Source organism: Acanthochromis polyacanthus, chromosome 4, assembly GCF_021347895.1.
Source record: "Acanthochromis polyacanthus isolate Apoly-LR-REF ecotype Palm Island chromosome 4, KAUST_Apoly_ChrSc, whole genome shotgun sequence".
NCBI lineage: Eukaryota > Metazoa > Chordata > Actinopteri > Pomacentridae > Acanthochromis > Acanthochromis polyacanthus.
This window is the reverse complement of record NC_067116.1, coordinates 20,659,884-20,685,099: the sequence shown is the minus strand read 5'-3', so window position 1 is coordinate 20,685,099 and position 25,216 is coordinate 20,659,884. Positions and strand designations below refer to the sequence as shown.

Genomic DNA, 25,216 nt, shown 5'->3' with positions numbered 1-25,216 from the left:
TGTAATAGGATTTATTTAGACACACTTTGTCTGCCACTTCTTTTAAAACTTTATTCCTTTTGTTTCCTCAATAGTAAATCAAAAGTACATAAAAACAAAATCTACACAAACATCTTGTCTGTATGTGTGCAATCTAACATGCAGAGAAGTATTTATATTAGGGGCAGCTGTGGCTCAGGTGGCAGAGCCCTTCGTCCAATGCAAGACACTTTACCCACCTTAGCTCCAGTGCTGCCACTTACACTGGTGTATGAATGTGTATGCTGTGTAATGTTGGTGGTGGTCAGAGGGGTTGTAGGAGTGAATTGGCAGCCAGTCAGTCTGCCCCAGGGCAGGGCTAAAAATGTAGGTCTACCAGCTATAGTGCACTGCAAAACACTGAAATATAGCAATTAGAGGTAGAAATAAATCAATAAAACTAAGGCCTACAATACTGAAAAACCTATACATCTTTCTGGGGTCATAAGTGACCCCAGACAAGTTTCCATTATCCTTGTCACACCAGTTGGCCGATCTCTACAAAAACTATGAGCAGCTGTAGGACAAGTAGATTGACAAATTCATGGTAGGAAACATTTTTCAGACAAAAGATATGAAAACGGCAAATATAATTATATGGCTGGGGTCATAAATGACCCCACTCGGTCGCTTGAGGGTTAAATGCAGATCTTGTGTTAGAACACTTTTAATGTCATATTTTCCACTATGGTTTAACAATTATACCACTTTTTCTAAGGATTTCAGAACTGTTTCCAGTAGTTGTTGAAGAAAACTCAATTATTGGTCACTATGAGGCAAACAATCAATAAAAAAGAAATTTTCTGGGTTAGAATTTATACAGTAAAATACCAGAAACCTTAAAAAGACACATAGTTTATTTACAACTATACAAAATTTGAGAGACAATATTATACTCTCATTAAATCGTTTGTCAGCTATAGTAGTAAGTGATTAACAGGATAAAAGTAGTTTCACACAAATGTCATAAAACATAATGCATTGTTATTGTTATAATTATCCAACAGTGTTAAAATCCACTTCAGATCAGCTTCATATTTACCAGCAATGACACTGAATGACTACTAGTAAATACTCTTTACCATTTTCCCAATGTTTTAGAGAAGTGTTCAAGCACAGTATTGGAAACTGAAATGTCTGTACAACACAATATAATTCAACAACATGGACTACAGCCTCTAAAATGACTGCAAAGTTGAATCAGCACCTCTCTTGCGGGTAAAATAAAAACAAACCCTTATAACCAAGGGTCATATAATGGCCGATCCTCCGGCCTGACCCCAACTGGGGAATAGGAATAGGAATTTTATGGTGCTGTGATGTATTTGTGACAAATAAAGCCTTCTTCTTCTCCGTGATTTATTGCAGGACTGTTTCAGAGTGTGTTTTTGCTTTGGCTGCCAACAATAATTTTTCTGCATGAGTATTTTTAATTTCTGACACTTTAGTTAGCTATATTTTGCTGATAATACCCCAACATCTACTTTAATAAAAAAAAATTGAACACAGGGCTTGTGATGGAATAGTTTTACACACTTGAATTTAAGCACTTCTTGAGTACACCATTACAACGAAATGTATGTCAACACAGGAATACTGATATACTGGTGTGGTGTCATTCCTGGAAATAACGTCTGTTCCAGCTGCCCTCTTAAAGATTTTTCCCCATGCTAAACCAGCCACTGAGCTCCACCGTGGATTTCATCACTCTGAGTGGGCGGGTTAGCCGCGCCCACCTCCGCTGATATCATAGGCAGCGTGGCGGTCACACAGCTAGCGTCGGGAACGCGCTTGCTCGTCACCGGCGGCCGTTTGTTCAGAGCGAGTCCAGAGCAGAAGGAGAGTGGACGTGCTTCTCCTGCTGAGAGGGATCCGACTACGACCAGCAGCCCCACAAGCCGTGCCTGTAGCCGCGTTGCGTTTTTTCTTTAACACGAAACAACCCACTCTGAATTCGCATTAAATATGTCTAATATCGTTTGTTGTCAAACGCCTCAGGTAAGATTTTTTTCTTCACATAGGAATTGATGCTGCCTGGTGTCTTTTTAAAGTAGTTAGACGTTAACATGTGGAGAAACGGTTAAATCAGTCACAATCGGTGCTAATGTGCCGTCTGGAATTATACATTTGTTTAGTGTTTACAATGAACGGTAATTATTGTATTTTATGAGTCGTGGTGGAAACTGGAAATGCCGCGACTGCTGAACGATTCAGGCGCGGACAATGTCACGCAAACCGCCGCTTTCCGCATAACGTTACTGTCGACTAGTGACGCGAATACAATATTTAGCTCTGCTAACAGTAAAACTATTATTACTAGTATTACCTTCACTCCAGACTCAAACCAACGACCAAATTCATTCGCGTTGTTTCAGTTTAATTAATGAAGCCGGTGTGGCTGTCTCGTGGCTCCCAGTCTCCAGCTAAGCAGCAGGTTGTCTAGCTAAAGGGCTAACATGCGTTAGCTTCTGACCGACCTCTCTTCGGGTCGCTGGCCGCTTTGCATGAACACGTCTTTGTGTTGTCTGTGTTTGTAATCCGCGCAAAAAATCAAGTCAATCTTATCGGATGCTATAGGGGTCTTGCTTCCGACCCAGTTTCTGGTGGCGGGATGTATATACAGACTAGCTTTATGACTCCTGGCACGTCGCCAGACATCATGGCCCTGCTATGTTACTCTGGTTAGTGGAGGAGAAGGCTGGGAAGTGAATGACATTACATTGCAGCGAATAGACTAACGTGAGATACTTGGTTTCCAATTGTAAGACTTGACCACTGGGGGATGGTAGGGTGGGTAGCGTGGGTACATGTTGTCCTGTACTACCCCTACATTTGGTGCCATATTGTGTTAGATTTTATGGGCTGTGACCGGTATTGATGCTGTCGACGTTGAGCGTTGCACTGAATCGATACGAAATTATCCAGCTGATTTCCTGTGGTGTTGGAGTGTACATTGTCTCCCTGCTGCTTGCTACTTAATGCCATGGTAGTGTCTGACCTACTGTACTGTTAATCCGACTGGCAACCACGTGGAAAACTCCCAAGTAACATAACGTAGATTAGTGATTTAATGGAAAGAATAAAAATAGACTTAACTGGGTCTTTGAGGCATATCTAGCAGATGTTAAATTTAGAAAGTCGTGGTCATGCTGTCAGATATTCAAATTTATATTTCCTGTAGTGGTACAGAAATGATTTGTTTGTTTTTGACTGGAGGGATGGAGGTGTTTCTGTAACAAATTTGATTTCTTCCTCATTTTCATTGTTCTGTAGAGTCTGTTGTAACATCTGAGGCCTGCTACTATGTTGGTTGCGAGTTTTTTATATTTTATAGACACTGAACTAACACTGTTGAGGGCCTCATTCATTTTTTATTGTCACACCCTGATGAGATTCCCTTTGCAATGTGCTAAATTTAAGCAGTAAATTTCCACACAGTAAAACTGGGTGAAATATTCAGCACTGCCCCTCTTCACCACTGGAGGGGTGTCTAACAGGCATTGATTGTTCAGCCTCAGACCTGCACTTTTGTGCCAGTCTAATCAGATGGAAAAATGGAGAGAGAAAGTACATTCAAAGCTACCCTCTGTGACAAAGTTGTGAACAGTCTCACTCTTTCTCTTTCAGGCTGATGCTCTCTCCTTTGTTCCCCGGCTGTCAAGCGAATAGACATACAGCTTGTCAAGCCTGCCTCGCTGTTATACTCTTATTTGCTCGATTGCTATTGTGATGTGGACACTGTATCCCCTAATTCTTTGTCTAATTTTTGGTTGTGAAACTTGCATCCACACAAGTGACCAACCAGGCAACAATTTAATACCTTTTCAGTGTGTGATACGCTCCACAACTCATTTTTCATGTAGCCAGCCTCATTCCTGAATGGCATTTGTGGGTTCTCAGTTGTCTTATCTGTTAACAGAAGATTTTGGTTGAATTATAGCTATGATGAAGATTTGTTAAAGAAATATCTAGAGAGCTGAGGGTGTGGTGTGGCTGCCACAGCTTTGGGTTCAAATGAAATGAGTGGGGAACAAGGCAACAGGCCAGTGTGGTGGACTGGGCCATGTGGAGGAGTTGGGCATTTGAGCCTTCACAAGGAGTCTTCTGCCAGATGTTGCATAACAACTCAAAAGTAGGTCAGTGTTCCCTCCATCCACACACAGATGGGGTGAAGTATATTTTTCAGTCAGTCATCCTGTACATGCTGTTCAGTTAAATATAAAGAGACCATTTTGTAGCGTGTGCCATCATGCCGGGGCATTTAGCCATAAAAATCTTTGGCTCACTTCATGGGTGTTAGAAGCTGGTAGCTGTACGCATTTGCCTTTCCATCCTTCCTATAACTAAAACAGTGGTGCAGCACAGCATGCACATATGTCTCATAAGCATTTAGCTTTTATACTGCACAAGTAGCACCCATATACATGACGTGGTGACTGCTGCCACATAGTGCTAGGTACTTTTAGAGCAAAGCAATGAATTTTTCATGGTTCCTTTTATTGCTTCTTCAGACTGACACAGCCATCACCCTCTCCCTGCACATTTGCTTATTTTCTTTGCTCTGTTAAAAAGGTAGCAGAAAAACTGCTAAATGCTGTCTGAAGAGAAGTAATCCCGTCTGAACGTAATTCCTCTTTTTTTTTTTTTTCCTGCTGATGCCTGACTTATTATTAAACTAATACTGTGCACAGTGTGGTTTTGAGTTTAGTAGGTCACTGGATTTGAGTATTTGGTTGATCTGGCCAAGTACACACAAGCATTTGTGCTTTGAAGGTGATTTCTAAAAAATGTTTGGATGGAGACATTGGGCAGTAGTTTGAAATGACTGGAACACAAGTCATAACATTGCACTATACTGCTGCGAGTAATATGTAAAGTTGCCTTTTATCCACCTAACTGGCATTGTGATTACCTTGGCAAAAATATTATTTCAGTACAGATGAGTTGTTCACACATTGTCTTGGTCTTGAATGTGTTTGTATACATTCCCTCGTAACTAACAATTGATAAGACAGTTATTTCAGCTTACAAAGACAAGGCTGTTTGTCTGCTACAGTGTTTTTGCAACCTGAAGTCTATGCATTGATTGTGCATAGTACAACCAAAGCTGAAATTGCTTTAGATAAAGCCCCTGCAAGGCTAATGGATAGTTTCAGTAACAAAGATCTTTAAATATTTTTGTTGCACTTCTGACAGACATGCATTTGAATACGTTTCTGAAAGGTTTTGAGAAGGTATGACCTGCAGTAATCTGTTATAGCTAAAAAATAATGCACATATCATAAAGATTCAAATTAAAAAAAAAAAAAAAAAGTAAAAAATTCCATGCTGGTGTCAGAAATGTGCCAGAGACATCAGCTAAAGCGTCAAGTACATGTGGAGCAGTTGAGTTGGTTTTAATTTCATCCAAGTTGGTGATTCCACAAGACTAGGCTGTCCAGGGAATGCTCGTCACATGAGTCTGGATACAGTTTCAGACTGTTGGGCAGCTGCTGGGGTCTATCGTGTCCTCTCTCCCCATGTGGAATCGTGTTAAAATGGAATTGCAGTGTCATTTATTTAATCTGCTTTAGTCTGTAGATAGCATAGCGGTGCGTTAGTCAGCCATGGTGGGACATCTTTTGTGTTCAGTTCTGATGTTAGGATCTCCATCGCACAGGTGAGACTGATGTCTTTTTGTTGAGGTCAGTTTGGGCTTCCCTTTCTCTTGAAATCTGAACTTCTTTTTTAAATACCAGAGTAAAATATCTGAGACGTAGAGGCAGGGCATGGTTTTTATCGGATGTGATTGTGGGTGGGGTTTTGACATGGGTTATATGTGCAGTGGACGAATGATGGCCGGCCTGAATTTATAGTGGTGTTGTGCAAGAAAACCAGCCTCTCACTGAGTCCCGCCAACTGACTGGCTGTTGAACACTGCCACAGATTGTTCCCTCCTGCATTTTCCTTATAGGTCTATGCCTGAATGAAAGGGTTCCTATTGGGAGGAGCCAGGCTGGGAGGCTTGTCACATAAGATAGAGCTGGAGAGGAGGCCTTGCTTCTGAGAGAGTAGAGACGGAGTTGATGGCATGAGACGGATTATACGGTCTTGTTTGACCTGGTGGGATGTAGCAGCAGGTGATGAGATTTAAAAAGCTAAATGGAGTTGTAAGGGAGGAGTGTCATAGGGTGGACGACCATTTCTGTCTGCCTTTGTGCTTTGCAGCTGAATTCCAGGTTTCCTCTTTAATGTGGATGCTGTGATCGGATGAAGTGACCAGTATATCCCGAATCAGATGCTCTGTTCTTCAGTCTTGTGATTAATATGAAAACGATTTCAGTTGTTCTATTGGGCGTTTCAGAATTGGATTTTAAAAGGGACGCTGGAAGAGGAGAAGGGAGAGCGTTGGAAGTGCTGCCCTGTGTGTGAGGCTGCTTTGATTTACCACGTGGAAGTGACTCATGCTAACATTGCTCCAGTGCCAAGAGCAGGCAGCATCATTTTCAAAATCAGCCTTTTGCCCTTTTTCCCATTTCAAAACAACAAGCTCAACTCTCTTTTTTTGTTTTTGTTTTTCTTTCTAGGTTATAATGTATGACCAACAGAGAATAAGTACAGCTCTATAGCCAACGGGATCCCGAGGACTTGATTACAGTCGCTTCAAGCCTGATAGTTTGTCCTTGCGGCTGCTCCCCCTCTCCCTTCTTCTCACGCCCCTGAAGTCGACTGGCATTTCTTCTGACAACTTCCTGTCCCTCTCCTTGGGTGAAGAAGTCTCAGTTCCACTGTGATCTCAGTCTGCTTTGCCTATTGCCCACATTTGGTTCCTGTTCTACTCTAAGCAGTGGTGCCTCCCGGATTTGCATTATTCTCTATTAGGTAAGGCTGTGACTAATGCATGAGACAGATTATAATGCACAATGCACATTACAGGCACCTAATCCTAATCCTGTCTCTAGTCATCAATGAATAAAGCCAGCTATTACCGTGTTGCACAGCTGAAAGCACGTTGGACAGAGTGCAGAGGACGTGCAGGGCAAGTGTTGCTGCTTTACTGGGTCTAAATGTGGTTTTATGACTCTTTTTCAGGAACACCATTCAAATTCACCAAGATGATTCCAAACGGTTATTTGATCTTTGAGGATGAAAGTTTCCTGGATTCTACCGTGGCCAAAATGAACGCTCTGAGAAAGAGCGGTCAGTTCTGCGATGTTAGGCTGCAGGTACGGTCTATTGAAAAGACACACACTAACATGCCATGCAGCATGACAAGCATGTTTGTTGGGAAATGCTGCTTGAGGTACTTCAGATACCAGTATAACCTGTGGGGCCAAATGTCTGTGTATTTAGAAGAGCTTCCGGTTAGAACCAAGTATTACCGTCGCTTGGTGTGAGTAATGAATGTACTGAAAACGTGTAGGAGTCTTGGAAAATGACTTGAATATTTCCTTTTGAATGTATGTTTTGATGCTGCTGTTGCTCTTGGATGTCAGACGCGAGAACCTGTTGTACAATACAGATATCTGAGACTTTGGCACTCATCCAAGAATTGAACTTCAGATAAATGTTGTCGCTGTTAAAGCTTTTAATTTTTAAACTAAAATAGTTTTATTGACGCTGACTCACTTGTTCACCTATCAGCTATACCTGCCTTAACCTATAGTCTCAAGGCATTCAAGGTAACTTTTCTCTTTAACAAACTCTGAAACATCCTGACGGTTAGCCTCTTTCTTTCTCTCTGTTCGTCCAGGTGTGTGGTCATGAGCTGATGGCTCACCGTGCGGTTCTGGCTTGCTGTAGTCCCTACTTGTTTGAGATCTTCAACAGTGACCTTGAGCCTCATGGAGTCTCACATGTCACTTTTGAAGACTTGGACCCAGAAGCTGTGGAGATCTTGCTTAACTATGCCTACACTGCCCAGTGAGTAGCACTTTTGACTTGTTGCTGCTGATTTTGTATCTACAGGATTCTCACATTTTTAACAAACATTTGGCAACTTTTGTGTTTGTGTAACTCAGGCTGAAGGCAGACAAAGAGCTGGTCAAGGAAGTTTACTCTGCAGCCAGAAGGTTCAAGATGGAGCGAGTCAAACAGGTGTGTTTTTACCCATCTTCCCTTTCAACACGTGTGCTTCTCGTGCTCAAAAATGCTAAGTGTTCTCAAAGCGATTCCATCTTAACGACTTCCTCTCACCTCTCAGATTTGTGGGGACTACCTGCTGTCTAAAATGGATTCCCAGAATGCCATCTCCTTTCGAAACTTCGCCAGCTCCATGGGAGACGGCAGAGTTTTGGCCAAGGTGGACGCCTTCATCCAAGACCATCTACTGGAAGTGTCTGAACAGGAAGACTTCCTTAAACTTCCCCGCCTCAAGGTACTAACATTGATGTACACATACTGCATTTTCTAATGTTTTTAAAAATCCTGCACAAGTTGACTAGTTTTAGTTGTTACCGCTAAGTTACAAGTGATTTGAAAGAGTTGGTACTCTTAGATCAAGAAGCTGGAGGTTTTTCTCCTATCGCCAACAATTAGGCTATGCCTGCAGCAACAACTTATCACATACGTACATAGTGTATATACAGGTCATCTTCTATCTAGTTTAGTTTAGTTGCCCCTCACTCTGCACTTAGAGTAGTTGGTGATGGAGGTCTTAGGTTAAATAACACATACTGGATTAAGGTTTGTATTTTACCTGACTGACTTGAGATTCGCAATACTTAGAGTATGAGGGCGTGTCTCTTATAGATATCGCTGCAGGTAAAGCCTCCTGAGATTGTATTCAGAGCAGGGGATTTAAAACATATGCAACAGTAAGGCCTAGTGTGGGCAGGTTACAGTATGGAGCCTTTACTTCAGACTGACCCAGAATCTACTGAATTAACCCTCAGGCTGAGTTTAAGCAAGTCTAAAAAAATCCTCTGAATTTGTGTTATGTTTGAATACAGAAGCATACGCTATTCCTTGATTGATTTAGGATTGCATTTGAGCTGTAACTCAAACTAATCAGTAGTATTTAGGATTTTATTTAACAATGAAAGACTTTGTCAAATAAATATTTTATCTGTTAATTACAGCTTCTCTAGTTCCATGTCAGTGTTCAACAGCAAAAAGCCACACGCTATAGCATTTACAAACAAGTGTTTTTAGGATATTAGTTTAAATATATATATATATCTATACCAACAATTTATTCATGTTGAATAAAACATGTTTTTGCATCATATATGTATTAGTTTACTTGGTTTATTGCATCTCGCAGTTGGGAGCTCAGTTACTGGATAATAAAACACAAACCTGTTAATTTGCTGATATTGATCATTATGCTGAACATCAGTGACTGGCAGCTATTCGGCCCATTAGGTAATTGCTTCCAAGGAAGGCCAGCCATTTATAAAACCAGCCTCAGCCTTTAATTTGGGCTTAGTTAACTTTTTTTTCCCTTTTGGGATACTTTAAATGCATTTCATTCACACAAAATCCATTAGTTAAATTTATTATTCTTTCATTTAATTTATCTTTCATCTTGAACTTGGAGCGTACCAGCTTAATAAAGGATGCGGGTGATTCTCGAGCAACTTAATGATACCGTCCTGTCACGATGGTAGCATTAAGCAGGCACAAAGTGATGATTCAGGTGTTCCTGAGGCACAAGCTAATTAATGATCCGTCAGTATGATCAAGTTTTCCGCTAAGCAGTAAAGGTCATGGTATTAATTTCCTGTTATGCATTCAGCTTATTCCTGTTGTGCATGCATTTAACTCTTGTTTCACCCCTTTGATGTGTTCACAGTTAGAAGTAATGCTAGAAGACAACCTGACCCTGCCCAGCAATGGCAAGCTCTACTCTAAGGTGCTCAACTGGGTGCAGCGTAGCCTTTGGGAGAATGGTGACCAACTGGGACGTTTGATGGAGGAGGTCAGTACCAGGGTGTGCACTCTCAACCCTCAGACCAATCTTTGTTTTACCTTGCTCCGTCCCCTCCCTCTGACTCCTCCTGTTTTTGACATTAAGAGGTCTTTAAGGGGGCTGAAGTAGAAATGGCATGCCGTTGTCATGCTGCTATGTCAGGATTGTTCTTTTTTTTTTCCTCTGATTTGTTGAGGTTTTTGCAGTCAGAAACTCTGTACCCCTGAACCATACTACAAGTTAGAGGTGAGCCAAGAAAGAGCTGCTGTTTGCTCTTGTGTTTTTTTTGTTTCCACTGTCCTGTTTTGGGTGTGTGGTTGGTTTACGTACAACCCCATCTGAGTATTACAGTGCTCTTCTCTGGAACACAAAAATTCACAGGTTCTCTAAGATGTGACCCTTGATTCTGCTTTCTCACTGCCACTTTACTGTCTGAACAGGTGCGTGTTTGTTGCTCCAGCACTAACAGGCACTCCTCCCCGTTGATTTATCTCTCCTGTAGGTTTATTAGCAGCAGCAGGAGACCAGACTGAGGAGCCAGGACTGAGCCACCAGGGTAATGAGTCAGAGAAAAGAGAGGGAGGAGAGGAGCACTACTGCCTCTCAGCAGCTTGTCTTTGCAGCCAAGCAACACTGTGCCCCCATCTGTCCATGCCATACATACAGATGAATCCCATTTCTGCATTTACCAGCACACATTGCTCCCAAACATTTAGCAATCAATAAAGTCCCTTTACTACACATAATATTCTCATACAGATCCATCCATCCATTAACATATTCAAAAATCATCCAAATTATTAACCTTCCTGGAGAAATTGGCATTTTCAGCAACTTCTGATATTTAAAAAATGCACCTTTTTCTGTTTTTTCTCTAACATTTGCCCCTTAGATGGGCAGCTGAGTTACTTCACACATTTTCTTATTGTATTATTTCATCAGAATATATTTGGATCTTTCTGGATTCCTTCTATTGTGGAATAATGTTCCAGCATTAGCTGGTGGTCGGTGCAGCACTACAGTCATTAGTCATCTGGATTTGACTGCCTGTTGTAGCTTCCACTACAATGACTTCTTCATCTAGAGGACCGGTTACCAAGCAGCCGAGGTGGGGAGAGGGCGACTCGCAGCTCTTCCTCCTCCCCTCCGTTCTTCACAGAAGATCTTTCCAGATGCAATCTCTCAATTTTCACCAGCTCCCTCTTTTATAGATGCAAATTACGGAGTTTCCCCGTCGCGTGCTCAGCAGCTATCTTCTTGAGCTCAAACCATTAACCCACTCAGTGCGGTGGCAGCAGAATGTGTGTCTTTTTAAAGGAAGCTTTCCATCCAAGCGACTGAAGATCCGGGAGCTTCGTCCTTTCCCCCCCCCCCTTCCTCTTCACAGCACTGCCTCCCCTCCTCCTCCTCCCTCATGTCCCCCCCTCCCCTCTTATGCTGGGGCTCTGAGTGTGTTGCCATGGAGACAGCCACATGGGTATGTTGTTCCTGTTTGTCTTTCAGGTGCAAACGCTGTACTACTCACCTGACCACAAGCTGGTGGATGGAGGGCTGGTGATTGAGGGGCACAGTGAGGTGTTTGGTGGCGAGGAGGACCACCTTCAGTTTGTGCAGGTACTCAGCAGCTTGTGCCTGGCTTCACTGTGATGAAGTCTCTACAACGTTGTGCTTGGCAGTGTGTAGCCATGTTTTGTTTTTTTTTTGTGCCTGGCCATGCATAAAAATACTACACAGCCTGTGCCTGGCTAGAAGTATATATGGATGTTTAATACTGTAATTTAACAACACTGTAAAGACTATTGTCAGATTATCAAGAAATGAACTAGACTGCCTGCCTGGCTATGCTGTTGAGTGTACATTACAACCACATTTTTATTATAACTTTTCCTAAAGCTAATCAGTTGAGGGCGGGCAGTATGGGCTGCCTTAGCTTTCCATCGTCCGTTTTGACTTGTGACTGACTTGTGTGCTGTTAGATGTGAGTGTAGCATGGTCTGAGACTGTAGTTTGCAGTGCTGTGCTGTCGGCTTCAAGTGGCGTGGGATTTCAGCACATGCTTGAACAAGATTAGTGCAGATTCAATTAAGCCACGTCCACATTAGACCAGTTGGATCAAAGCGTAGGTTGGGCTGTGATTAGCTGGCGTTGGCCGCCGGTGGGCCAGTGGTGAAGCTTGGCTTCTGTAGCTGCACTGTGCTCTTGCAGAAGAAACCGGTTCGGGAGAGCAGCCAGAGACAGATGAGCTGCAGCTCTTCAGGAAGCCTGTCACCCTCCAACCAAGCAGCAAATGCCCCAAAGCAGACCGCCAGGAGAGAGTGGAAGTACATCGCCTCCGAGAAGACCACAAGTAAGCAGGTTTATTAACTTCATGTCATGAGTTGCAGCACAATTGCAAAGAATTCCGTTTTGAGGGTGAGAAAGTCATAGACTGTGATAGTTGTTACAGCGGGTAAGGTTAATATCAGAATTTCCTTTTGAAAAAATTCTTGAGTGAATTTAGAAGCTTCTAACATCTCTGTTTTATCTCATAGACAACACCTACTTGTGTCTGGCTGTGCTGGACAGTGTGCTGTGTGTGATCTTCCTGCACGGTCGCAGCAGCCCTCAGACATCGCCTTCTGCCACACCCTGTTTGATGAAGAGCCTCAGCTTCGAGGCCCAGCCTGAAGAGCTTGAAGAGCACCCGCTGTCACCCATGCATTACGCTCGCTCTGGCCTGGGCACCGCAGGCCTGAACGGCAGACTCATCGCAGCAGGTTGGCACTGAATAGCATGAAGACATCCATTTAAACAATAGCTCCCCTGTTCTTTGGAGGGTCACAGGAGGCTGGGGTTGATGTTGGGTGACAGTATGGTATCACATGTCAGATCTATACTTGCTTGTTTAATGTAGGTTGTGGTGCAGTTCAGTGAGACCTACAAGCTTTTCTTGGCTTAATAAACGGGGACTAAAGCTCACTTCTCGCAAAACTCCAACTAAAACCAGATTTTTGTAGGACTAGTTGAATGAGGCTGACAATTCTTGACTGCTCAATCCGGTGGGGTTTATGTTAAATTTGTAAGGGGTATGAAGTTTTAACCATGGTGCCTCTTTGTGATCCTGTAGGAGGTTACAACAGAGAGGAATGTCTGAGGACTGTGGAGTGTTACGACCCCAAAGAGGACCGCTGGACCTTCATCGCACCCATGCGGACTCCGAGGGCTCGATTCCAGATGGCCGTGCTCATGGTAGAGTTTACCATTTTTATTTTGTAAAACAAAACTGGTAGTCATTCAAAAGCCAGACCTGCAATGATAGCTGAGGTGTGGTGGAGGCTGGCTTCCAGATAAAGGCCCAGGGATGATATCTAGTTGGATAAACTCCTGGTGCCTCGTGTATCTGTTAGAAATAGAATCAAAATGAGGCTTGGCAGTAAAATATGACATGGTGTAGTTAATAAACGGAGAGAATTAGAATTAAAGGCCCGTTATCTTCTGCAGCTGAGGTATTCATCTTTATCTCAGATCTGTTTACTCTACAATAAACTGACATTTTGAATATTGTCCAAGGAGTGTGCCTGCAGCTGTTCAAACAGGCTTCAAGCTTCCTGTGCAAATACTTAAATATTTATCTACTCCATGTGTAAGTGGTTGGATCCCTGACTTGTGAACTTCTCTTAGTAGGCCCTTGTAGTTCCAAGTTTGTAAGGCAATAAAAGCAGCAAGTGTCAGGTTGAAGCATCGTCTTTTAATAACTGTTCCGTTTCCACTTCTTGCAGGGCCAGCTGTATGTGATTGGAGGTTCAAACGGACATTCTGACGAGCTGAGTTGCGGGGAGACGTACGACCCACATGCTGATGAGTGGGCTCAAGTGCCAGAGCTGAGGACAAACCGCTGCAATGCAGGTCAGTCAGTCGTGCAGCAGTCATCAGTTTAAGAATTGTTTCCAGGAAATTAAAACTTGGGGGCTAGTTGAACTCATTCCTGTTGTCTTTGTCTGAAGGTGTCTGCTCCTTGAACAACAAACTTTACGTTGTGGGAGGGTCGGACCCCTGCGGGCAGAAGGGCCTGAAGAACTGTGATGCTTTTGACCCTGTCACCAAAACCTGGTCCAACTGTGCCTCCCTTAACATCAGTACGTGTTCCACAGATGTTTTTAAGATGTTCTTAAGAATTAAAAACACAACTTCCTGTTTAGATTTCTGCACCCTGTGGGGGAAAAGACAAGTTGACTTCATTGAACGTGTTTTCAGGGCGGCACCAGGCAGCAGTGTGTGAGTTGGATGGCTTCATGTACGTGATAGGAGGGGCAGAGTCGTGGAACTGCCTGAACACTGTGGAACGCTACAACCCTGAGAACAACACCTGGACTCTGATCGCCCCCATGAACGTGGCTCGCAGGGGGGCCGGCGTTGCTGTCCATGCAGGTAAACCCACCGACGTCACACAGGTGGAAATGATGGAGCCAGATGTCGGCTGAGGAGTTTCTGTGCTGTATTTGTCACAAGAGAGCATAACTGTGGGGAAAATGGTGACTTTATCAGCCAATTCCAGTAACTGTCACGTATTGCTAACGCCAACATCTCCCACTTATTACAGGCAAACTGTTTGTTGTCGGCGGCTTCGATGGCTCCCACGCTCTCCGCTGCGTGGAGGCGTACGACCCCGCCCGCAACGAGTGGAGGATGCTGGGAAGCATGACATCATCTCGCAGCAATGCGGGCGTGGCCATGCTGGGAGAAACCATCTACGCCGTGGGGGGCTTCGACGGAAACGAGTTCCTCAACACCGTGGAGGTTTACAACCCCGAGACAGACGAGTGGAACGACTGCACCAAGGCCCTATCTCCCCTCTCTGACTGAAGAAGGGGGAGACGGGGGAGGGCAGGGGACGGGGTTGGGGAGTCTCACAGTGCTTCACCTTTTTCCAAACTAACAGGCTTAGTGACGTAATCGTGTTTCGTGATGTTCTCTGTGTGTGTGTGTGTGTGTGTGTGTGTGTGTGAGCGGATATGTGTGGGTGGGGACGGGGGACGTCGGGGTGAGGGGTCTTCAGTGAAGACTGGCTTATATTTGGCGAGTGGGACGGGAGGGGAGGGTTGTTGCCCAGAGCAACATGACGCCTTTGCATATTGCATAAAATGTTTTTCGTGCTGTACATATTTTTTCTTCCTCATTTTTTGTCATATGCCAACATTTACTACACATTTAGTGCTTTTCTTTTTCTCTTAGAGTTTAAAGGTTTGTCACTTTGAGGGTTTTCAGATGAGCTTTCTACTATTGGTCACATGGAAGGTGGCTGTATGGAGTGGTGACGACTGAATTTTGGAAGTTTCAAGTTTATTTAAGAATATTTCTGTTGTGGAAATGTAATTTTGCTCACATATTTAAAGGTCAGCGGTTGAAGCCTTACTCAGAGTGCGAGTTAATAAACTCCTGTTCATGGCTTTTTGTGTCATTTTAAACAAGCTGGATTGCTTTTTGAATCTTAAATGATGGCCTTTTTTATATTTTTTATACACTGATTTACCAGTAAAATAAAAGTAGTAGCAGACAGCTCAAGTCAATGAATCTAACCAGTGCCAGATTTAGTTTTTTTTTTTCGTGCACACACCACACACGCACAACCATGCTTCTGCTAACCAAACTTTTGTTGTTGTGATTTAACTAATTGATGTATGTAGAAATGCAGTTTACTGAAAATCCTTTTTTTTTTCTTTTTTGTGTTTTTAAAGTGTCAGGCATTGGCAGATTCTTCTGGAAGAAATGTTAGAGCGAGAATTATCAGATTTGTAACATTTCTTAATTAATAAATCATTTAAATCTGATTTCTGTCTTCAGTCTAGTTTCTAAACATGTCGATATGTGGCTCCAAGTGAAAATAAGAAACAGGAAGGTGGAAAATTGAAAGAAAAATCGAGTGTCTTAGTAAGGTGTTGGGCTCTTCAAGCAGGAGTAACACTGGTTGTGTTATGCGCTTTTTACAAGGCTGAACCAGATGCTGCAAAACGTGATGAAATGACCATCGGCTGATCTGGTGACTAAACTTAGCCTTTACCTCAGCTCTCCTTTAGGAGTCCAATAGTAACTGCGTCCTCATCGCTGCTGTCTGTGCATTCATTGCCACCATTTTCCTCAGACTACCACACTGAGAGGAGCAGAAAAAAAAATACTGGCTCAAGTGTCTTTTCGGGGAGATTATACTAAGCTGGCTAACAGACCTCAGCAGGAAGGGATGACGACAGTCACTGTGGGCTGTGGAGGTGTTGAAAAGGGACCAGCTGAGCTGTGGCTGCATCTGCATGACCTCAGACATCACCGACTGCCTGCCAGAGCTGGTTAAATCCCTCGCCTGTGCTCATTCACAAGTTAGTTGCCGATAATCTCTGCTGACACAAATGTCGATCGCTCCAACATTTTGAAAGTATGGCAAAAACAAAACAAAGGGGCCGTTGTCTGGACACACCCAAGCAGGCTGATGTCCAGTTATCCCACTACCTAAAACAGTAAAGTTATGGTGGCCTCCTCTTAGTTGTATTTATTAATGTGTTAAAGCATTTGAATCTCCCCTGGTGGCCTAATACAATGTACAACCAACACAGGAAACTAAATTCAGACAAAACAACAAAAACGGCTTCATTTTGTAGTAACAGAGGAAATGTACTGCACACTTATGAAAATAAATGATCAGTGAGTTGTTCTGAGACAGTTAATAAGCTATGAAACAAACAGAACAGTGTGAATCCAACAAGATGTTTCATAGAAGCTCTGCAGTGACTTCACGACACACTAAGTTCAGATCATCATTAACTGTCCTCGTCTTCCCCTCACCTCTCTGTACATGACGCCTGACGCTTCAGCCTCTCTCTGTGTCACATTAGCGGCAAGTGTAATCTCGGCCCGTCTGCTGGCGTCACCTGCGCCTAATCCGCTTAGTCATCACCATCCACACATGCAGCCACGCTCAGGCTATCAATCACCACGCAGGTGAGGTTCTCCTTAAAACAGAACTACCACAAGAATGAATCGGTTTAGAAATCCCTTCAACTGCAAAGGATGCACATAAGAAAAATAAGTCTTTAATAATAAGACAACGCTTCAAAATATTTTACAACTCTTTTAAAATAAATTCTCATTTTTCTTTTACATTTGACTTCAACCAAAATGAAAAAAATAATCATTAAATGCAGCAGTTTCTTGTTGTAAACATCAAACTCTTACATAAAACATATTTTGCTCTCAAATTTATAACCTGTAAGAAGCTGCGATAAAGATCAGTCATTTAATGGCTCTCTTTAAATAATTATATGCGTAAAATTCAAGGTACTTGAACATTTCTCCATTAAATGTTACTTAAAATGTAAAAATGCTCTGTGAAGGATGAAATATGAAAACTCGCTGCTCATCTGTGACTGGAAGATTGAGAGGAGATCTGAGAATCAAGTGTAAAATAGCTGAATGATTGTTGGAGAATGCTCAAAGCAACACTGAATTCCACATATTGGAAAACAGGAAACAAAATGTCTAACAAACCTTTAGAATGATGGAGAACATCCACAGGCGTCCATTCACTCAGAGGACACAGTCTCTGTTGAAATCAACCTTTGTGTGGATGGAGGATGAAGAGGTAAACAGGTCCAGTCACAAGAGGCTCAGTCTGAGCAGTTACGCCTTTAATTTACAGTTTTTAGTCCAAGTAAAGCGTCGCGTATTCCAGCATCTGCTCGGCTGATGAGCAAACGTCCCGACACAGGTCCAGTCAGCGCTACATGGGGAAGGTGGTGTGTTGACTCGTGGCCCAGACACAACGATCCAAGGCCTGCTGCAGCTCCATTAACTGGCTCCCTCCGACTCTGAGCTTCTCCCTGGAAACACGGGAGAACACATTTATTAGACACAAAACACAGAAATGGACGCAAAGACAGCAGAAGACATGAATGCATCGGAGTGTTTGACAGATGGAAAGACCTTTAAATGTCTCCTTCTCCCAAATGTGAAACGGCTCATTTTAAAAACTCAGAGCCACAACCTGCCTGAACAGAAAATGTGAGTCTCACATTAATTCTTAAACTCCTGCAGCTGTTTGGCTTTTATAAAACAGACTAAAATGCTGGCTGGAAAGAAAGGACAGACTGATGATGTAATGTCAAGTTTGAACCTTCATTCGAATGCCTTCATCATCAGTTCCATATTTCTTGTTACATTATTGGAAGTTATTTGCAAGGACGCATCACATGTCCAGAATGCAGAGGCCCTGAATGTCATGTTCCTTCAACAACTGCCATCTTGCCCTCCTGGACTCTGCAGGTGGATGTTTAAACCAAGTGGTGCTTTAAAGGAAAAGTACACCTTGGTTTTAGCATTTAAGCTCAGCTAAGCTAAATACAGCCAGTCTCCAGCTCTGAAAATCTGCTAATGTTAAAGTCCCGTTCTGGTCACTGATTAAAGCCCTAAAACTCATCTCAGTGTGTCAGAGTTACATATTCATAAAAATTTCTCCTAAAAAACAATCCATTCCTTCCTTAAATCTTTATCTGAACTCATCGATCCCAACTCGCTGCTGAAGCACATTAGCTCAACTGATCAGCTCAAACACTGTAAAGCTACTACTGTAGCATTGGAGTGATTTAGCAACACATGTTTGAACTGGAAACCGATTTTAAAGAACTTTAAAAGAACTTTACAGAAAGCCCCACCTTACAAGTTGAAAGGATGGGTTCCTTTGGTTTGTTATGCAAGAAACTCTGGAAGTCCTAATCCCTGTTTATACAATATGTCCTCCAGCATATGAAAAGCACCTCATGGACATGTTAGCTACGTAAAAAACATGATTTCTGGGAGGACAGGTGTGGTACTATTCTTCTGCTCTTTATAATTAGGACTTTACCATCTTTTATTCTGCAATATCAACCATCCTCTCTTCAAAATGAAATCTTAATTCTGGGAAAAAGTTGTTATGCATGTTGACGGGCTTTATCGTCATGCATTTGTGGAGCACGTCACAAGAATCAATACTGTATGTATACACAGCACAAGTTGTCCAGTCTGGAGATAGAAAAACATGTGGTGGTACAATGTACATTTCTGTTTTCTGGTTAAGTAACTTCTGTTGACCTATGTGGAGGCCACAGCCTGCTGGTTGGTTCTGTTGTCTGTTTAGTCCTTTTCTTACTTGACAAAATCATTCATAGAAGCAGCGAAAACCTTTAAAACCTAAAAATGTAACACAATCCAGTAGTGATTTCACCGTTGTAGTATCTGGATGAATCCATCTGACATCTTGATGACTGAGCTTTCTATGTGCTGATCATGTTCAGGACACAATGTCCATCACAGACAAAAGAGCTTCTGTTTACACTGAAGCTTCCAGAAACTCTGGATTTCAATAGCAGCGTTTTATGCACATTTCTGCCCAGCTGAACTGCATTCTTCTGGTTACAACACCGAATACATCCAGCCAGCTGCAAATGCACAAGAAAAACACACAGCCAGTCTTCACCACGAGCACAGTCTTGGCAACGGCTGCTTGGCAGCGGAGACACCGAGGGAGCTTGTTGCTTGTTTGTTTCCTCCTCTGCTTTGTTTCCATTGGAACGTTGCGTAACTGCAGGAAGGAAAGCAGGAAAAGAATCTGCTGGCCGTTGACGCTCCCTGTTTTCATCCTGCATCTATCCATCCACTTCCCTCTCTCCAGACAAACATGTAGCTGTGTGTTTTCATTACGTGTAGAAACGACAGGTTGTTACCCACTGCTCCCTTTTGTCGGGTTTAGGCTATTCCCAGGATGTGCTGGTCTGTCACAACTAATGTGCTTTTTCATTCAAGCATGTTCCATAGACAGAGGGAGTGCATGAAAGGCTTCCTGTCAAAGTGTTTACATTGACAGCTGTGGGTTCACTGTTGTGACACACTGGTCGTGTCAAAGAGCATCAAACACTGATCTAGTCACACAAAGTCAGTGACGCACTTGAATTGTGAGCAGTCACTGACCCAGATCGACAACGTATACACAAAGAGGCAACGCTGTGCTGCCTCTGTGCGTTACATAACAGCCTACATGTGTTTGACAGGTAATTAATGGATATCCCCAGGAGACAGTAATGATTTGCGCTGAACTGAATGTTGGACCACATGATCTGGTGAGATGACATAACTGCTAACGGTCCTCATCCAGCCAATCATGTCGTTATTTGGAACGGACTCCCTCCAATTTCATTCTCTCTCGACTTGGCTAGAACTGCTGCTGTGGACTCATGGATCATCTCCACAATCCAGATTTCACTGTTAGTTGTATTCTTCTTTAGTTTTTGGTTGGTCTCTTGCACATGCGTTCGGATTTTCTCTTTTTAACTGGATGTAAGGTTCCTGCCAATAAGCATGAGACAACATTATTCCATCATGTCACACCATGCCGCAACTACACTGGGATGGCTTCTGTGTTGAAATCTTATTCACACTATCTTATGCTTTCAGAGGAAAGCAAGGCTTCATTAAAAGTGAGTTTTTCCACTTTGAAATCATTTGAAGCAAAGTATTGACCTTTAAGAGTGTGACTCAGCCCAGGCTTATGAAGGAATGTGAGTTTAATGATAGAAAGGTGGCACCGGGCTGCTTTTTAAAATGTTTGACATATGTAAAGATATGCAAAGGCCTTTAGCGAGGTCTAATTATAGTAATAAATGCTGAAACTGTTTTGTGCTGAAGTGATACAAAATAGAGGCTGGAAAAGTTTTTGTGTGTCTGCCCTTCTACGTCTCACCTGGCTCTGATTAATCCATCCATATGACTGACAGAAAGCAGTTCTTCCTAAGGGTAATTTCTTATGACAATGAACAGAAAATTAACCCTCGTGTCGTCCTGTGGGTCAAAATTGACCCGTTTTAAAGTTTGAAAATGTGGGAAAAAATATTTTCACAATGAAACTTCTGATGTTCACATTTTCAGCATTTTTGGGAAATCTTTGAACATTTTTTGGTGGAAATAAAGAAATGTTAAAAATGTTTCTTAAGAACATTTTTGGTTGATTTTTTTTCTAAATGTTCTTAAAGACAATATTAGAAGTTTTACTGATACATATGTAATTACTTTAGATATTTTTAGGACTTTTTTGGAATATTTTTACTAATTTTTTGAAAACATTTCCAAGAGTTTTCTTGCCAAATTTGGGGGATTATTTTTTTAAATAAAACTTTTAAGGGAAACTTTTAAGGAATTATTGGAATTTTCTTCCTAAAGGTTTTGTCAATTTTCAGAAATCTTGGGAATTTTTTTGCTGAATTTTTGGATTTTTTTCAGACAAGGAAACAACATTTCTTTTGGTGCCTGTAAATCAGGACAACAGGAGGGTTAAGTAAAGCAAGGCATAGGCTTCCCTCCACTGAACAACGTGTTGTTCCCTATAGGTTTCTCACATAGCAGAGCACTGTCCCCCCCCGTGCCATTCTGTTCGGCAGAGTTACATAAAAGCACCTTGTAAATATTATGACATAAGATAATGCCAAAAGGAGTCACTGTTAAAATATAAGAAGGTGGCTTTAAGGTTGTGTGAGTCAGAGAGTTATGTAAGAAATGATATGCAGGTTAACCACGATCGGCAACATGTGATCATGCATTCATATACGCACAATATGAGAAAGATCTGCCTGAGCAACTTAGTAACCACCAACCCTGAACACACAAGCACACATTCATACAGTTTATAGAATCATCACAGGAGGTGTTCCAAGGGTGTACATGTCAGGAAAATCTGACAGTTTAGGAAGCAGACATGTAGAGAAAATATCCCCATGCTGTAGAAAGAAGGCACTCGTACAGAATACAGATGCAGGGCTGCATTTAGTGAAATATTTATTAGACCTGAATGTATTGTGGCAGAAGGCAAACTGGGCTGAGCCTCAAGACTTCACAAAAACAGGACAGTAAAACTTGTTTTGATGCTTTCTCTCCCTTTTTTCTTAAAAAAAAAACCCACTAACATTGAGATGGCTGTCAGAAAATGGTTTATGTAAACCCACAAGTGCATACATGTCATGCTGTCAACCATGTTATGGCGTCACATTAGTGCCGTTCCATGCTATGGGGATTACTTCTTTGAAATGCAGGGAATTATGCCTCCAGTTATCTAAAACTGACACTGCTAGTATTTGGCTGGAATGAAGAAGTAATCATTATCAGCAGAAACCACAGGACCAATTTAAAGCCATTTATTTGAAGTGATTGAAGTCTGAGAAAATCAATTGTACTAACAGTGAAAGTCAATATTTCCCATACTATGGTAATGAAATTATCAGAAAAAGCTCCTGACAGTCAAACAGCAGCATTAAGAGAAGATATAATGACTAGGAAGTAAATGTGTCTGTCAGATTGTGCTGAAAACTATGTCCAGCCTTCTAAACACATAACAGCTCTCCTGTATAGATAATACTAAACTGCAAATCACAGTCGAACCATTAAATGAATAACTAAGTGTTTATAACACAGTGTTCCTATGCCAATGGGTCTCAAGCTGATCATTTTGTAATGTGCTGTTGACAGTGTTATAAAGTCGACAGGCATCTGTTATCAAGAAAGGTAAACCAAAGAGAACACTCCAATCGGTCATTATTAAAACTTATCTGCTGTTGCTCACTTGGACTAAACACTGCCATTGAACAAACGTGATCCTGGAGCGTGGCCTCCCGAAGGCCTTATATAACTCATGACATCATGCAACTGCGCTCAGTACGGAAATCAAATATTTAACACCGCTGATAATGCGGTCACTAAGTAAAGGCCCAGATCACTCCACAGTTAATGTAGCAAATAAAAAATTTACAATCACAACACAGTCGGCTTAACTTTGTCTTTCAGCAGTGACCTGTCAGAACAAAAGCTGGAATGACATGACTGGTAAGTGCCCCGCAAAGCTCTTCAGCAAAGTGACACAGCAGATGTTGTCTTTAATACTAAACTAGAAAAGCACTCGGAGAGCGCAGACCTCCGCCAGGCCATCTGTCTGTCTGTTAACAGCATAACTCAAAAAGTCATGGACGGATTTTCACCAAATTTTTACAGAATGTCCGGAAGAGCAAAAGTAACAATCGATTAGATTTTGGAGGTGATCCAGATCATCGTCTGGATCCAGGATTATTTTGAAGGACTCTGTACAATTGAGAGATGGCCTGACGGCCATGTAAAAATTTGGTGAAAATCCGTCCATGACTTTTTGAGTTATGCTGTTAACAGACAGACAGACAAACAAACTCCGATGATTACATAACCTCCTGGCGGAGGTAATAAACTGCTGGTTTCATTTATGGCTTCACATCAGTGTTATTCCATGCAAGGAACTACTTCCTTGGAATGCAGGGAAATTATGTCTCCAGTTATCTAAAGATAGCATTTTTTTTTAACAACGGTGCTACTATATGGCTGTAATGATAAAGTAATCATTAGTAACAGAAACCACAGAACCAATTTAGAGTAATTTATCTGAAGTGATTGAAGAGTGAGAAAATCAGTTCTACTAACAGTGAAAGTCAATATTTCCCATACTGTGGTAATGAAATTATCAGAAAAAGCTCCTGACAGTCAAACAGCAGCATTAAGAGAAGACACATGGTCAGCAGGAACTAAATAACCTGTTGGTACATAGACCTGTGGCTTGTTTCCATGGCAGCTGCTCAGTTCAACCTGCAGGCAGAAACATGGCTGCAATTTAGCTCGAGAACTATATCACGATGGAATGAGGGGCTTAGCCATTCTGTTCATCCCTGGATGTGTGCAGTCTGTTGCTGCTTTATCAGGGTATGAAATTAAAGTTTGCTTTTCCCTCACAAAAGCGACATAAACACAAACAGGAGCTGAATAAAATCACCTCAGATAAAATACTGCATGTGCGTTACTTTACACTGAATGGTAGAGGAAAACAAATATTGAAAGTGAAAAGTAATGCAAGTAATGTACACTCAACAGAAATATAAACGCAACACTTTTGTTTTTGCTCCCATTTTTTATGAGATGAACTCAAAGTTCTAAAACTTTTTCCACATACACAATATCACCATTTCTCTCAAATATTGTTCACAAATCAATTCTTGGAAGCTGAAAACGTCCCAGTTCTTGCATGGCCAGCATACTCACCGGACAAATCACCCATTGAGCATGTTTGGGATGCTCTGGATCGGGGTATACCACAGCGTGTACCAGTTCTCGCCAATATCCAGCAACTTCGCACAGCCATTGCAGAGGAGTGGACCCCCCCAATAAAACAAAACTGTACCTTTCAGAGTGGCCTTTTATTGTGGGCAGTCTAAGGCACACCTGTGCACTAATCATGGTGTCTAATCAGCATCTTGATATGACACACCTGTGAGGTGGGATGGATTATCTCAGCAAAGGAGAAGTGCTCACTATCACAGATTTAGACAGATTTGTGAACAATATTTGAGAGAAATGGTGATATTGTGTATGTGGAAAAAGTTTTAGATCTTTGAGTTCATCTCATAAAAAAATGGGAGCAAAAGCAAAAGTGTTGCATTTATATTTTTTGTTGAGTGTAAGAAAGTATCAGAGCAGCAAGTAGTTTTATTATGGATTATTTATTTTTGTACTGTATTGTTAGGTCCTTAAATGTTGCATGATGTGTTAAAAATCCAGTTTCACTGTCTGTGTTTTCCTTATAGATATACAATTATATCTAAGAACAACACAGACATTTTAATTTGAGAGTGAAGAGACTAGAAAACAATCAGCTAACAGCAATTTTTTGACATACAAACATGAAAAAAGTTGCTATGTTGAATAGTTGTTTTCATTGTGACTGATGTACATCATAGGTGAGACATTTTACAGTTGGACGATGAACTATTCAGTGATGTCGAGCAGACAAACATTGCAATACAGTTTTGACCTTAATCTAGGCTGTCATTTCTGTCTGGTTCATTTATCTGTCTAGTTTTAATCTCAATTTCCAAGTGACATCATAATTTCGCTGGCTAGTAATTTTGGCGATTCTTGTTGAAATAACCTCTAATTTTCTCAGAATGTATCGAAACAGTTAAAGATTTTATATTTAATGTGTCATTTTTGTTCTTTTTTTAGGTTGAGCCATGCCGTTCACTCCCAAAGAGAAGTCATTTTGCGTCTTGGAATATGCTCGCACACAGTCACCCAAGACTGAGCAGTGTGCCTTCAATGCAAAATTTGGAAAAACTTCACCAACTCTCAAACAAATTTGGACTTGGTACCAAAAATTTAAAGAGGAAGGCTGCTTATGCAGGGCTAAAGGATCTGGTAGACCATCACCAACATCAGCATATTCGAAGATGCAAAAGGACTTCTCTTTGG

At 41.9% G+C, this 25,216-nt stretch overlaps 2 protein-coding genes across 3 annotated transcripts in view; one reads left to right on the top strand and one right to left on the bottom strand.

The window, feature by feature from the left end:
• Nucleotides 1-1,812: 1,812 nt before the first annotated feature.
• On the top strand, nucleotides 1,813-15,717 carry ivns1abpa (influenza virus NS1A binding protein a). Of its 2 annotated transcripts, none has more exons than XM_022199759.2 (15): nucleotides 1,813-2,016; nucleotides 6,585-6,879; nucleotides 7,090-7,223; nucleotides 7,751-7,920; nucleotides 8,019-8,094; nucleotides 8,201-8,374; nucleotides 9,794-9,919; nucleotides 11,414-11,524; nucleotides 12,116-12,257; nucleotides 12,442-12,666; nucleotides 13,017-13,138; nucleotides 13,669-13,795; nucleotides 13,894-14,025; nucleotides 14,144-14,317; nucleotides 14,490-15,717. In XM_022199759.2, the coding sequence occupies exons 3-15, from the start codon at nucleotides 7,113-7,115 to the stop codon at nucleotides 14,750-14,752; spliced, it is 1,953 nt and encodes a 650-aa protein (XP_022055451.1). In that variant the 5' UTR covers nucleotides 1,813-2,016; nucleotides 6,585-6,879; nucleotides 7,090-7,112; the 3' UTR covers nucleotides 14,753-15,717. The 2 variants fall into 2 exon arrangements, with proteins under 2 accessions (XP_022055451.1, XP_051802771.1); XM_051946811.1 differs by lacking the exon at nucleotides 1,813-2,016 and adding an exon at nucleotides 6,119-6,137.
• swt1 (SWT1 RNA endoribonuclease homolog) overlaps nucleotides 15,477-25,216 on the bottom strand; it is a 27,771-nt gene continuing 18,031 nt past the window's right edge. Inside the window, 1 exon segment of the mRNA XM_022199760.2 lies at nucleotides 15,477-17,754. Within this exon segment, the coding sequence (XP_022055452.2) occupies nucleotides 17,655-17,754 (100 nt within the window). The 3' untranslated portion in view covers nucleotides 15,477-17,654.

Excerpts from the sequence above, each read along its gene's own strand:
- ivns1abpa (XM_022199759.2), top strand. The coding sequence starts at position 7,113 with ATGATTCCAAACGGTTATTTGATCTTTGAGGATGAAAGTTTCCTGGAT. Across the intron at positions 12,667-13,016 it reads CGGCAGACTCATCGCAGCAG|GAGGTTACAACAGAGAGGAA; the intron begins GTTGGCACTGAA and ends GTGATCCTGTAG. Across the intron at positions 13,139-13,668 it reads TCCAGATGGCCGTGCTCATG|GGCCAGCTGTATGTGATTGG; the intron begins GTAGAGTTTACC and ends CACTTCTTGCAG.